Source organism: Gopherus evgoodei, chromosome 1 (genome assembly GCF_007399415.2).
Source record: "Gopherus evgoodei ecotype Sinaloan lineage chromosome 1, rGopEvg1_v1.p, whole genome shotgun sequence".
NCBI classification, from domain to species: Eukaryota; Metazoa; Chordata; order Testudines; family Testudinidae; genus Gopherus; species Gopherus evgoodei.
In genome coordinates this window covers 256,271,562-256,285,710 of record NC_044322.1, presented here as the reverse complement: position 1 = coordinate 256,285,710, position 14,149 = coordinate 256,271,562, and the positions used below count along the sequence as shown (strand labels likewise).

General features: G+C 43.3%; 1 protein-coding gene across 1 annotated transcript in view; it reads left to right on the top strand.

The window, feature by feature from the left end:
• PKP2 (plakophilin 2) overlaps positions 1-14,149 on the top strand; it is a 69,616-nt gene that overhangs the window by 40,339 nt on the left and 15,128 nt on the right. The window contains exon 6 of the mRNA XM_030543717.1: positions 4,335-4,512. Within this exon, the coding sequence (XP_030399577.1) occupies positions 4,335-4,512 (178 nt within the window). The remainder of the gene's footprint in view (positions 1-4,334; positions 4,513-14,149) is intronic.

Genomic DNA, 14,149 nt, shown 5'->3' with positions numbered 1-14,149 from the left:
AGCAGAAGCTCCCAGGAGGGGAAGGCTACCTAGTGTCCCTCAGAGAGTGTCTCTTCCTTTGCTGCTGAGACTGGATCCCCTCGCCACTGGTCTCATCAAGTTCCCCCACCCACTGAGGCAGATAAGCGGCATTTCTCTCAGCATCACTCCGATGAAGTGGGTTTTAGCCCACAAAAGCTGATGCCCAAATAAATGTGTTAGTCTCTAAGGTGCCACAAGGACTCATTGTTTTTACTAGCATACTGTGTAGCATATCTGAAGGTAAAGGGCCTGATCCTGCAGACATTTTTGCATGTGAGTAACTTGATTCATGCCTATAGTCTCAGTGGGATTGCTCAAATGGGTAAAATTAAGCATGTGTGGGAGTGTTTGCAGTATCAGCAACATTTTAAATATTTTGGCAGCTGTGAGTCTTTTGTTCGAGGTGCTTTTATTTATTTATTTTTTCTCATTTTTATATAACACTTGTGTTCCTGTGACAAACTGGTATATGTTGTTTTGTTACATGAATTTTGTTTTACAGAAGCCAGTTCACAGTATATTTTACTTGGACCCTCCCATTTTACTTCCTATTTACTGCACTGGTTTTTGTTTGTGTTTCATTTTTCCTAGAAGAAAGTTTTTGTAATACACAGGTGTGGCAGCATTCCCAACATTTGAGTGGGTTTTTTCCCCCACCGTTGGCAATTATTGTAATTCAAACACATGTTGTATCTAGGTATTATAAAGGAAACATTATCCATGAGCTGCTGAGAGGAACATCAGCCCTGCACTATGCTGCTTTTTTAAAGGATGAGGTTTATGAAAGTCAGAGCAGCAAACTGGAAAAACAATCATTCTCTTTGTAGTTCAGAGCAGCAGTTTACACTCACTCAGAAAAGTACCTTTAAAATCCTAGCTTAGTCTGTTAGGGCTTGTCTACATCACAAAGTTGCAGCGCTGGTGAGGGGGTTACAGCGCTGCAACTTAGGAGGTGTACACATCTGCAGGGCATCACCAGCGCTGCAACTCCCTGTTTGCAGCGCTGGCCGTACTCCCGTTTTGTCTCGGGTGTAGAGGATCCAGCGCTGGTGATCAAGTGTAGACACTTACCAGCGCTTTTCTTGACCTCCGTGGAATAAGCAGGTATCCCAGCATACCTGAGGAAGCCTCTCTGGTAATCAAGCAGGTATCCTTCCCCGCAGTTTGCTCCAGTGTTCTCCGAATCCCCCCCCAAGCGGGTCTCCTTCCCAGCGGTTTGCAGGGGGGGTTGGGGAACGCGAGAGCAAACCGCGGGGAAGCAGGTCTCCTTCCCCGGTTTGCTCTCGCGTTCCCCGCACCCCCGTGCAAGTAGGTCTCCTTCCCCGCACCCCCGAGCAAGCAGGTCTCCTTCCCCGCCGTTTGCAGGGGGGTTCGGGGAACGCGAGAGCAAACCGCGGGGAAGGAGATCTGCTTGCTCGGGGGTTCGGTGAACACTGGAGCAAAACCAGGGAAGGATACCTGCTTTCTCGCGGTTTGCTCTCGCGTTCCCCGAACCCCCCTTGAAGCCGCCCAACAGCGCTGCAGTGTGGCCACATCTAACACCACTTGCAGCGCTGGTTGCTGTAAGTGTGGCCACTCTGCAGCGCTGGCCCTATACAGCTGTACTAATACAGCTGTAACAACCAGCGCTACAAAATTGTAGATGTAGACATACCCTTAGTTTTTCCCCTACACTATTCTAACTAGTTAAAACTAGCTATGTAGACTGTGAACATACACAGTATACAGCACCCCTTCCTAAGTGTTCTTTTGGCTGGCTGGAAGATAACAGAATTCCAGACATTACTATTTTCACTCCTGTGAGGAATTCTGCTGTTAAATGTGGAAGAAACTTGGTAACAAGAATCTCTCATCTTGGTGTCTGCAGTGTATGATGGTGATGTGCAAAATATTCTGTAGTCAAGTATTGTTGGTGAGCTAAAATTCCACCCACTGACCAGGAAGGAGGAAGGGGAGTGGGTATGACAAAGGTGGTCAGGGGATTTGCTGATTCAGAGCTTCCCCATTGTGACCTCCACCAAGGTGAACGTCAAAATGCCCGAACCTGCATGACCCCTAAGGTATACTGCCTCCCTGCCTCTAGAAAGAAAATAAAAGTAAGAAAAGGTGAGATTTCTGGAGGGCAGCCTTAACAGCCTCACCCTCCAAAAAGAAAAAATTTACTGTCTTATACTATCTCCTATGTCACACCCACCTCCATCCTCAGTTTGGGATTTTCTTGTCAAACTGCTTATAACTAGCTTTCTTTGAGTACCTGCCAATGGTAAAGAAACTGCAATGACAGTCATAATTATACAGTGGTACCTACTGACAGACTCACATGTTCCAGATCGGTAGTTCTCTTTGCAATATCATGCTACAGCTTCCACTGCTGCTTCTAGAAAATAAAAGGTAATACATTCAAAGGGCCATATAATTGCTATAATCCACCTATTGAAGTCCATGGGAGTTGTGAGTGCAGATGTTAGGGGACTTAGGATAAGTTTCTCAGGTGACATGAATGGACCTTGTACTTCATAGCTCTGTTGATATCATTGGAGCTATGCCAATTTACACCAGCAGTTCCTTTACCTATATACAGAAAACAGAACTAATCACATTCTCAGTACCTTTGCTCCCTTTTCTTCTCCATTTCCCTTGAGAGTAGATACGTGAATGAGCAGTTACCTGTTATCTAGTTACCTAGAACGCCTACTCATTATTCCCTTCTGGGCTTTGGAACCCCACCATGTGGTTCAGAGCCTTCCATCTTTATCCTTTGACATAGTGTGTATACTATGTTGCAATAGCTCCATGGTGGGGGAAGGGAGTTCTCACTCATTTGATTTGTGTGTTTAGTTACATTATGGCTTTTTTTTTTTTCCAAGTATGATAGCTAAAATGTATATCTTGAGAGAGAGAGCAAGGAAAGTAAATTTAAAAAAAACTCATTAACTCTGAGCGGAAACTCAGAAACATGCAGTCACTTACTTCTGTTACCATTGTAGGCCCCTGGGCATTTCTTACCTGCTTGTGCAGGTACAGTAAATGCCAAATGGAGTTCTTTGATCATTGTTCCTCACTAGCTGCCTGTCTCCTGATTTTTGGCATTGCTTTTCACTAATTGGTCACTGCTGCATAGAGGAGAAGTTCTTCTATACTTGGTTGATACTACAGAGTTTTCCTTTCAAAGGAAAAAGACAGTGTTGTATTTAAGGACAAAACCTTAGCTTGCAGACTTCGATTAAAATTGTTTTAAGTCCTTTGTGAATTCTTTCAGTATTAAAAGCTGTGTACACATAGTAAGATCAACAGTGCAATACTTGTCCAGTAAACCAGTATTGCATGAACTATTAAACATCTGACTTGCTCAGTTAAAATTCCTGTTAAATTTAAATATATGCAGTAAAATACCATAAATCAATGGTTCTCAACCTTTTTTTTTTTTTTTTTTTTTTTTGCGGACCACTTGAAAATTGCTGAGGGTCTCGGCAAACCACTTAATGACCTTTCAAATGTTGTTTGTGCCATTAGCTAACTATTGTAAAGCACTTTGGATAAAAGCACTATATAAAAAACCCCTTAATAATTAACGTTTTTTGTTCTACAAACAAAAGCACACAACTCATATTTTACTATCACTAGTCTTACCTTTCTAATGCAGTGGATGTGCCCTCCTTCCCCCAGTGTGTCAGCTGGGGCTGGGAAGGAGGGACGTTTCTCCCCAGCAGCCATAGCTCTGGAGCTGGGGAAAGTCCCCTCCTTCTCTGGCAGCCACAACCCTTCACATCCCAAATTCCCCCCATCCCCTCTTCTCACCCCACTGCCCCCTCCCCTCTCCCCCCTATTCTCCCCAAGGCCACCACCTCACCATACATGTGAGTCTTCTCCAGGGTCCAGGCATCTAATTAGTGGAGCCATGCCTGCATAACTCCACTAATTAGGTTGGTGGCTCTTCATTCTCTTGTGCGCATTCACCCAGGTGCGCACCTTAGAGAGAACTATCCACGGACCATCTGAATGGAGCTCACGGACAACTGGTGGTCTGTGGTCCACAGTTTGAGAACCTCTGCTGTAAATCACTGTGCCTTTCCTTCTGTGCTTGATACACTGCCATGCCATGGGAATTTGTGATATCCGTTCCATCACATTGATGCTTTAGGTCTAATATAACTGAGGATAGCAGGGATTGAGTTGTCTTTTAAAAGTTATCAAATTTTCACCTGATCCAAAGCCCACTGAAGTCAATGTGCGTCATTAATTACAGTGGGTTTTGGATTAGACCTTGTAAATTGAGTTCTTGTTGCCATTCTAATTTATTTTGGTCATTGTAGGTTTGCTGTGGAACTTGTCCTCCAATGACCAGCTGAAGACCCTGCTGATTAGAGAAACCCTGGACCCACTGACAGAGACCATTCTTATTCCCTACTCTGGTTGGCCAGATAGAGATTACCCAAAATCAAGTATTGTATCTGACCCTAATATCTTCTACAATGCCACAGGATGCCTGAGGTGAGTTCTCCATCTTCAAATACCCTAAATGCTACTGATGATAAAGCTGGGTTGAACACTCTTTTTGAACTTTACATGCTTCCAAGCACAGAGGGAAATGTCTTGTCTTGTTTTCAGGCTGACATGTAGGTCAGATTTTGAAATGCAACCTAGTGCGTATCTGAACTGAACAGCTGCTGTTCAGTATCATAAAAACAACTTTATTTATAAAGTTCCTACAATCTCTCCAAGAAGTGCAGCTAAACCATTTCAGTAAAAATAACCAGTAATCAAGGACCCAGTTATGCAAGCCTTATTCCTGCAAAATAGTCGCATTGAAATCAAGGGGAAGGCTCATGTGAGCAGAAACTGTTGCTGTGGGTTGCAGGATTGGGCCCTAAATATTATAATATTAAAGGTCTTTTTAAAAAATCGCACCATTACACAGTCTGTGCAGGGGAGGGGAGAGTCATTTAGTCTAATACAAGGGAAGACAGTCATTTTAAAAAAAGGAAAAAATATTTTCCAGTCAGTTTTGTAAAGTGTAGAGGGATGAGTGAAGCTGAGTATCCAGCTTCCCACACCGAGAGGCCGTTGCAGCAAAGCTCTCTCACCTACTGATCTAAACTGTGGATGATGAAAGGTAGTGGTCACCCCCACAGGGAAGAAATATCAGAGCACATTTACCTCATCCACAAAAGTATTGCCTCTGACCCAGCTGTCACATCACTTGCAGAATCAATGGCTGTTTAGTTTTGTTCTGTATAATTGATAGGAACTGTGACGTTCTCATTCAAATACCTAGTAGCTGATCCTTTGGCAGTCTCACAAAAACGTGTCTGCCCTTTTGCTCTCTCCCTCCCATACACACCCTAAATACGTAGCATACTCACACTCAGCGTTGGGTATTTGTCAGTACCTCTGGACAGCTGGGTGGATTTAGGATTGCAGTAAATGAAGCATTATTATTGAAAAAGTAATATTGCAATGCTCAGTGATGCACGTGGAGAATAACAGTTAAATCAATGTTTGTTTAGTTATTTTTTTATTATGCTAGAATGAAACGTTGTTCTGGAAAGTACTTACAAATTATAGTAAGTATCCTCAGTACGTACATATGAAGAAACCTGTCTTAAGCATTCAAGTGACTGATATATCAATTCCTTGTTTAGAATGTGGCCTTCTAATAAAGGTGAAGCAGAGCTGTACTGTGTGCATGTATAGCTACTTTGGGGTGGTTTTTTAAGATATTATCAAACAAGGCGGAAGGCTGCATGTTATATTGATTTTACTATACTGGGTATATTTTCTGAAATTCTGGGTTCACTGACAGCTCATAGGCAAGACTTCAGCAATGTAGTCACATTTATAATTAATGAAGCTGAGCATATTGTAAAACAGTGGCTTGTGCAGCCTCTGGAGAGGAGGTTCCGGATATGTGAGCAATTCAAGTGCTTCGGTGGTGAGTCTGTGACACTGGATCAATCCCATGCAGAATTTGCTCCTCTGCCTTCCCAGCTGTTGTAGCAGTGCTGTGAAGCTGAGATGTAGCAAGGGGAAGGACGTCAGACACATGTTCCATTATTTATGGTCCTTGAGCTGGCCAAAATATTTCTATTCCATGCTGGTGTACTGCATCTGCTTGAGTGAGACTGGATTCCAGAGGTCCCCACACACCTAGCCCCCTGAAAAGAATCACCGTAGGTGACCATTTAATTTGTGAACTCAGCAATAAGGCATTCAGGTTCTGATCCAGCACTAAGTAAAAAGGGTCTTTCCATGGACTCTAAGCAGTCAGGATCATTGAATAACCAGATGAGTAATTTACAAACTGTTCACCCTGGAATTGTAAAACAGACACTATTCCAGGGGTCAGCAACCTATGGCACGCATGCCAAAGATGGCACGTGAGCTGACTTTTAATGGCACACTGCTGCCTGCTATAGTCCCAGCAGGCAGCAGCGTGCCATTAAAAATCCTGCCCAGCCCGGCCCACTCTTCTCTGCCCTCCGCTTCCCCTAACCCCCGTGGGGGCAAGGGGCAGGGGGCAGAAGCTTGGTCCTGCTGGCTGCCCTGCCTCTTCCCCTAGTGTGCTGGGTTCCTGCCCCTCCTCCACCTCTCCATCCCTCCCTCCCTGCCAGCCGATCAGCTGATGGCCTTTGCGAGGGAGGGAGTCAGGAAGGATCAGAGTCAGCATGCTCGCTGCTCTTGGCAGAGGCAGAGAAGAAGTGGAGGCAGGGCCTTGGGGAAGGTGGGGTGGAATAGGGGCATTTCCTCCAGCCCCCTGTCCTGACCCCACACACACACCCAGCCCTCTGCCCTGAGACCCGCAGCCCTGCACACCCCCCAGACCCCTGCCCTGAGCCCTGGACCCCTTTCATACACACCCAGCCCTCTGCTTGAATCCTTCACACACATCCACGACCCAATCCCTGACTCTTGCACCCCCCACATCCCCACCTGCACCCCTCTCACCAAATGGGAGCTGCCCCGGTAAGTGCCCCACACCTGAACCTCCTGCCCCAACCCTGAGCCCCCTCCCTCATTCTAGCTCCTGGCCAGACCCTTCACCCCCAGCCCTGTGCTCGGTGCAGAGAGAGGAAGAGAATGGGCCAGAATCAGGGAGAAGGTAGGTACCCACTATATGTGGGCAGGGCTGGGACCCCAGACCGGCAGCAGGCTGAGTGGGTCCAGCAGCCGGAATCCTGGCTGGCAAGAGCCGGCGGATGAAACCCCTGAGTGGCAGTGGGTTCCCGGCTGCCGGCCCCACACAGCCCGCTGCCAGTCTGGGTGAACAGAACCCCAGACCAGTGGCGGGCTGAGCAGGCCAGCGGTGTAAGATCAACATTTTAATTTAATTTTAAATAAAGCGTCTTAAACATTTTGAAAACCTTGTTTATTTTACAATACAACAATAGTTTAGTTATATAATATATAGAGTGAGAGAGAGAGAGACCTTCTAAAAAATATTAAAATGTATTACCAGCATGCAAAACCTTAAATTAAAGTGAATAAATGAAGACTCAGCACACCACATCTGAAAGGTTGCCAACCCCTGCCCTATTTAGTTATAGTAATTTTATACCAAACATGTATTCACATTCTTATTCACTGATAATTGTTGTGCCACTGGCTTTTTACTTGTTATTGAGGACATGGATGAGATGCAAAATTAATCCATGGAAAGCCTAAGGTGTGTCAGAACTGGAGATTGAAACTGGACAGTCAGTGAACACAGTTGTATTCCCCTCTGTCTTTTTTCTGTCTGCAGGGTATGTTTTTCTTTAAATCTGATATGTGATACACTGAGACACATCTTAGTGGCAGAAACTTTAAAGAAATGTTCCTTCGTCTTTAATTGGAAATAATCATAGACTTTAAGGTCAGAAGGGACCATTATGATCATCTAGTCTGACCTCCTGCACAATACAGGCCACAGAATCTCAACCACCCACTCCTGTAACAAACCTGTGTTTGAATCATTGAAGTCCTCAAATCATGGGTTAAAGCAGGGGTAGGCAACCTATGGCACATGTGCTGAAGGTGGCATGTGAGCTGATTTTCAGTGGCACTCACACTGCCCTGGTCCTGGTCACAAGTCTGGGAGGCTCTGCATTTTAATTTAAATTTTAAATGGATCTTCTTAAACATTTTTTAAAACCTTATTTACTTTACAAACAACAATAGTTTAGTTATATGTTATAGACTTATAGAAAGAGACCTTCTAAAACCATTAAAAATATATTACTGGCACGCGAAACCTTAAAGTAGAATGAATAAATGCTTTTGTAGATTTCCCTTCGGATACTATGAGATGGTCAGTAGAGAATATATTTAATTTGTAAGCTCTTCTTTGGAGCCCCTCCCCATGATATCCGAGAACAGCACAAACATTACTGAATATATCTTCACAGCATCTCATGAGGTAGGGAAATACTATGGCCACTTTACAGAAGGGGAGTCTGAGGCACAGGGATTAAGTAATGTGACGTGCCTGTGGTCACACAGAAAGACAACAGAAGAGCCAGGAGCTGACCCTAGACTTTCTGATTCCCAGGCCAGTATCTTAGTCACAAGACTCATTTCTGTCAGCAGCAAAAGGAAGTCTCTGCATTTTACCTGCAAAATCCACTGTAATTATTTACTTCAAGTTACAGTTTTGATTTTGCAGCATCAGCAGCATGACTGTGTTGTCCTAAAAACTCTGAGGCAGTTTTCTAAAGGCAACTTTTAGTTTTCTGGGAATGAAACAGAAGTGGTGGGCACTGCATTTTTTTTAAAACGAAAGGCTAGATAGCTGCAATACCCCTTCCTCCCTTTGGATCTAAACAGTACCCACTGAATGCTCATTAACGTCACTGGGCATTGGATCTGCCCCTGAAACCTGAATATGCTCACCAATGGAATGGCTATGTTTATTTCTACTCATTCAGCATATAAAACATACTAACATATGTGTTATGGAAGCACCTCTAGGCCCCAGCTGAGACTGAGGTTCTATTGTGCAAACACATAGTAAGGGATAGTCACTGGCCTGAGGACCTTACAGACTGAATAGACCAAACGGACAAAGGGTGAAAGGGGACACACAGATGAGAAGAAGAGTTACCCAACATCACATAAAAGGTGAGGAGCAGAGCTGGGAAGAGAACCAGGGTCTCTGGACTCCCAGGCCATAGCCCTGGGACACTATACCTTGGCAACTTTTTTTTGCAAAAGGCTAGGTGGACGCTTATTTCTGTTTAAACTTATTTCAGTTTAGTTAGCTTAAATCAGCTTCTAATCAGACTAACTGGCAAAAGTCACTCTTAAACCAAAGTACAAGTGTCCACACATCTTTTTGCATCAGTTGAAATAAATAAATAAATAGGTTATAAAATCAAACCTTTAGTTAAACCAGTGCAGCTTTCTTATGTTGAGAAGCCACTGGGCTCTGCACCACATTATGACTTCAGCAGGGCCAGCTCCAGCTTTTTTGCTGCCCCAAGCGGCAAAGTAGGGGGAAAAAAAAAAAAAGATAAAGCCACGATCAGCAGCGCTTTAGTGGCTGCTCTACTGCACCAGTTTCATTCTTCAGTGGCAATTTGGCAGCGGGTCCTTCACTCCGAGGGGACTGACGGACCTGCCACCGAATTGCTGTGGAAGACCCAGACGTGCCGCCCCTTCCCATTGGCCGCCCCAAGCACCTGTTTCCTTTGCTGGTGCCTGGAGCTGGCCCTGGACTTCAGACATGTACACTACACTTGCAAGAGCTAAATACAAGTGTGAGCACAGGAGATTTTTGGTTTTGCTACCAAGTCAAGATGATGTATAGTAGATCAACTATTGCCATTAATTATAAGTCAATTCTATGATAAAAGTAACCTGGCTGTAGTTTTGGACATGCCTCTGTGAAGTCTGTAGAGCTGAATGTCAAACTTCTAGCCTGAGAAGCTGTCCTGTTTCCGCTTGCAGATGTGTGTTTTGTTAACAAATTCTCTTTGGTTTTGGTATGCAGATCTCCTTTAGTGGAGTAGTTGTGTATATATATTGCAGAAACCACTGCTGCTGTGCTAAAGTTATTGCATAAGCCATTCTCCCTTGTCAAACATCATGGTTTTACAGCACACACGCAGTGGTGGTTATACCAAACACATGTTCAAAAATGAAGATTCTGTTCCTATAGGAGCACTTCAAGGCCACAGCTATCCTAACTACTAATTAACTTCAGTTCTAACGGATAATAAACCAGTGTAAAAGGCAAGACCTTTTATTTGAGGGATTATAGAATCAAACCGAGACAAACATTAACTACTTGGTATAAACTTTTGTGTCCTAGTTAATGTCTACTATGGGGTAGCGTACATGGAACTAAAAAGATAATCCTGGCATCTATAAACGTGCCAAAGCTTTGTGTATACAAAGAGAGATGCCTGTTAGATGTGCTCCTTTACAACGGGCATCTGTCATATTAGGCTTGATTAGTTATTTGCTTACATATATAGCCCAGAACAGCCACTTCAAAGTCAGCCAGGATGCAGAGGCACAGAATTATTCCCAGTGCTGGCCAGGAACTAGTCTTAGAAAGCTTATTGTAGCAACTTTTCAAACCTTGATATCTGCTTACTAAAGAATAAAGAATTTCAATGTGAACTGTTTTTGATCAAATAAAAATGGACATTGAGCCAAACTCGTCGTTGGGGTAGCTCTACAGAGTTTAGTGGAATTACAAAACCTGTTCAGAGAATCAGAAGAATTTTGATTAACTTGTTTAAAAATTCTTTTTGTTTGCACTCTGTTGCCCTTCCCACTTTTGTGAAATGAAATACCATGAGATGTATTTCTGACCAAAATGAGATCAAGAAGTACTGGACAACTCACAAATATAGGGGGGGAAAAAAGATTCTGATAAGATTTAGGATCCTTTCCAAGCCAAACCTAACCTTATAAAATTATCCATTTTCGATAAAGGATCAAGAGGAATGGTCTCGATTTTTTTCTCTCATACTTCAACATTGTTGTAGTCCCATAGATTACAGTGGAATTACCCCTGCTGTGTGTCTGTATTAAATATGGGAGAATCTGGCTCAAAGGATCACTGAAATCCAAAGGAATGCTACAGAGAAGACATGCAGTGAAAAACAGGGCACAGAAGGTGCTATGCTGGCAAATAATTTGTTTTAATGTTTATACATTGCCAGAATATAAATCTGTAATTAGTCCTTTCTTTTGTAATAACTGACATGTTTGTTGCTCACGTTGTTAGTCTGTAGCCTGCAGCCTGTGTTGCAGCTGGAATGCTGCACTTTGAAGTTTAAAAATTATACGTGGCATATTGCTCGTGTTAAAGGTGAACTGCAAAGCTGCTTTTCAAAAATTAACACGCTTTTCATGATATCTTCATGATACCAAATGAATAGCTGCCGAAGATAAATGCAGGACAAAAAATAAGTAAGAAAAATGTTTGAAGAAATTTACATTGAAATATTTAAAAATGTATTCCTTCTTTACTTGCAAGATAAGTCCTAACGTCAAGATTCACTTTCAACAGCTGATAACATTGCAAATAACTAAAACACTGCAGTGAACACAGGAAAATGCTCACCACCTCTGATCCAACGTGTATATGATCTTAATTATTTCAGGAGAAACATAGAAGCCCAATCTTGAGCCCAGTATCAGGTCCATGAGTGGGGGCTGGGGTGGGAGGAGGATGAAGGTTGAACTGATTTTCATATATTTTGCTTTAGTGTGTTAAAATATTGGCAATATTTACCCTTGGCATGTGATATGAGTGACAGTGGGTTGTGATTTTTAGAAGAATTTCAAAATCCCTTTTTACTCTATTTGTGATCCCCCTCCAATCGTTTGCTCCCTTTTGCATGTACTGACAGTCATAAAGCTAAACATTAAAAAACAATCAGGCATGTTTCAGTGGCTGCCAGATACTGAGCTTCTGACACAATGGCATTGTTTGTATCTGAAAGAAACTTTGGCATTGTTCCCTGAACACTGCAGAGTTAGGTAAATCAAAAGAAAGGGTGTGTTGCCTAACAGCCAGGCAAATAGATAAAATTGGCTTTACTATTTAATGAGTTAGTCAAAGCAGACCTGGCACTGAACCCAGGGAAAGTGTTGTGGGTTTTAAAGGTAATGTTGCGTATCTTTCTCTTGATCTGAAAGTACTTGCTCTGCTTTGACTTCATTCATTCCTTCAAGTGGAACTAGATGGATTGAGTAGCCTCACAGCCCGAAATGTTGTTATAGCCACTACACACTGAATATATGGTCTTGGGCCTGGTCTACACTGGGGCGGGGGAGGGATGTCATTGTAAGATACGCAACTTCAGCTACGGGAATAGCATAGCTGAAGTCGACATATCTTATTTCGACTTACCTCCCGTCCTCACGGCACGGGATCGACAGCTGCTGCTCCCCCATCAACTCTGCTTCCGCCACTCGCCCTGGTAGACTTCCAGAGTCGATGGGAGGGCGTTTGGGGATCGATTTATCGTGTCTAGATGAGACACAATATATCGATCCCTGATAGATCAATCGCTACCCGCCAATCCGGTGGGTAGCGTGGACGTACCCTTGTATATAACAGTGCATGGCTGGCATGGCTGTGCTTCTGAAATAAAAAAACAAACCCCTGTTCTTAGCACAAGACTTCCTGTGTTTCTTTGCTGTACTTTGAACACTGATGAGAATGTGATCTCCCTTTTGGCATGAACTACCTGTTCAGAAGGGTTCTTCATGAATAACAGGAGATAAATGCCTCACACTGGACAGAGGATGATTGTTCTGCCCAAGTTGCTGCAGAAGCAGATTTGTACAAAGCAGGCGAGAGGCAGAGCTCCTTGACTTCCTTATCAGAGCCATGTGCTGCCCTTACTAGGCTCTGGAATGTTCATTTCCCCTTCACTGTCCACTTCTTCTCCATACCAATACATTCTTCATTTAAAACAACACAGACCTATGGCGTAGGAGCTAGTGCTCAGCGTACCACAGCCGCCAATCTTTCTTATTTCGGCAGAGGAGTCCTGGCTTTTTAAAATCAGTCCTGTGGGTCGCTTTATAACTGGAATGTCCCACAGCAAAATGCATCCTAATTCTTTGAAAGAATGGATGGTCTTTTGGTTAGGGAACTGACCTAGGGCTTAGGAGATCTGGATTTAGTTCCCAGTTGTGACTCAGAATTCCTATGACACCTTGGAAGAGTCATTTAGTCTCTCAAAATGTGGTTGTACAGTGCTCAGCAGACTGGGGGCTTGATCTCATTTGGAGCCTGTAGGTGCTACTGTAATATAAATTAGTAATGATATTACACCTCTTTGACCCCTGTTGCAGCAGGACCTTTTTACATTATCTCCATTCTCTGAATCTGTCCCTATCTTTTCTGGTCTCCTACTCAACTTAACACCCATTCATTTCCTCCCTGTTCTTTCCAGCTCAGCAGCTTGCAGCCCAGCACCTTAGTTGGTTAACTAAATATGTCCCTGAATTCTTAGCCCTGGCTGCTTTCGCACTTCAAAACTGTGTAAGGTATGAAGGGAATGCAACTCCCTGAACTTCCTGAGATGTTAGGATTGCCGTTGTCCATTGACACAGGAAGGCAAGGCACTGATGTCTGGCCTTCACATGCAAAGTTTTTCCGGTCACTTTTTAAAATAAAATTTCAGTGACTTTCATTTTGGTAGAAGGAGTACAAAAGTCCAGTATTTATCAGCAGAACAGCTGATGCACAGGCCCTCAAAGTACAGTATAAGCAATCCCACAATGTCGTGCCAATGTGTCTCAGTGCTGGAGGGGCCTCCCCTCCGCTTCAGTTCAACCTTGATATTAGTAGTTCTGTCAAATATTTTCTTTCAAAATCTTTTCTCATTTTACTTTATAGTAATCCTTTGCCCTAATATGCACCTCTCATCTCAAGATCCAAACATATTTTACAAAGAAGAATTAGTTGAGTCTCTGGAAACACCCTTATGAGATAACTAAAGGATTGCTCCAGCAACAGGACATAACACTGTGCAAGAATTTAAGACGGAATGAAAGAAATAAGCATATTGTGTAGACATTAAATAAGGAATTTAGGTGGGCAGAATTACCTAGACTAGTGTGTACTAAGGTTTGGCCAGGTCACCAGGACTAGCACCCCTATGTGAACAAGTGCCATGAG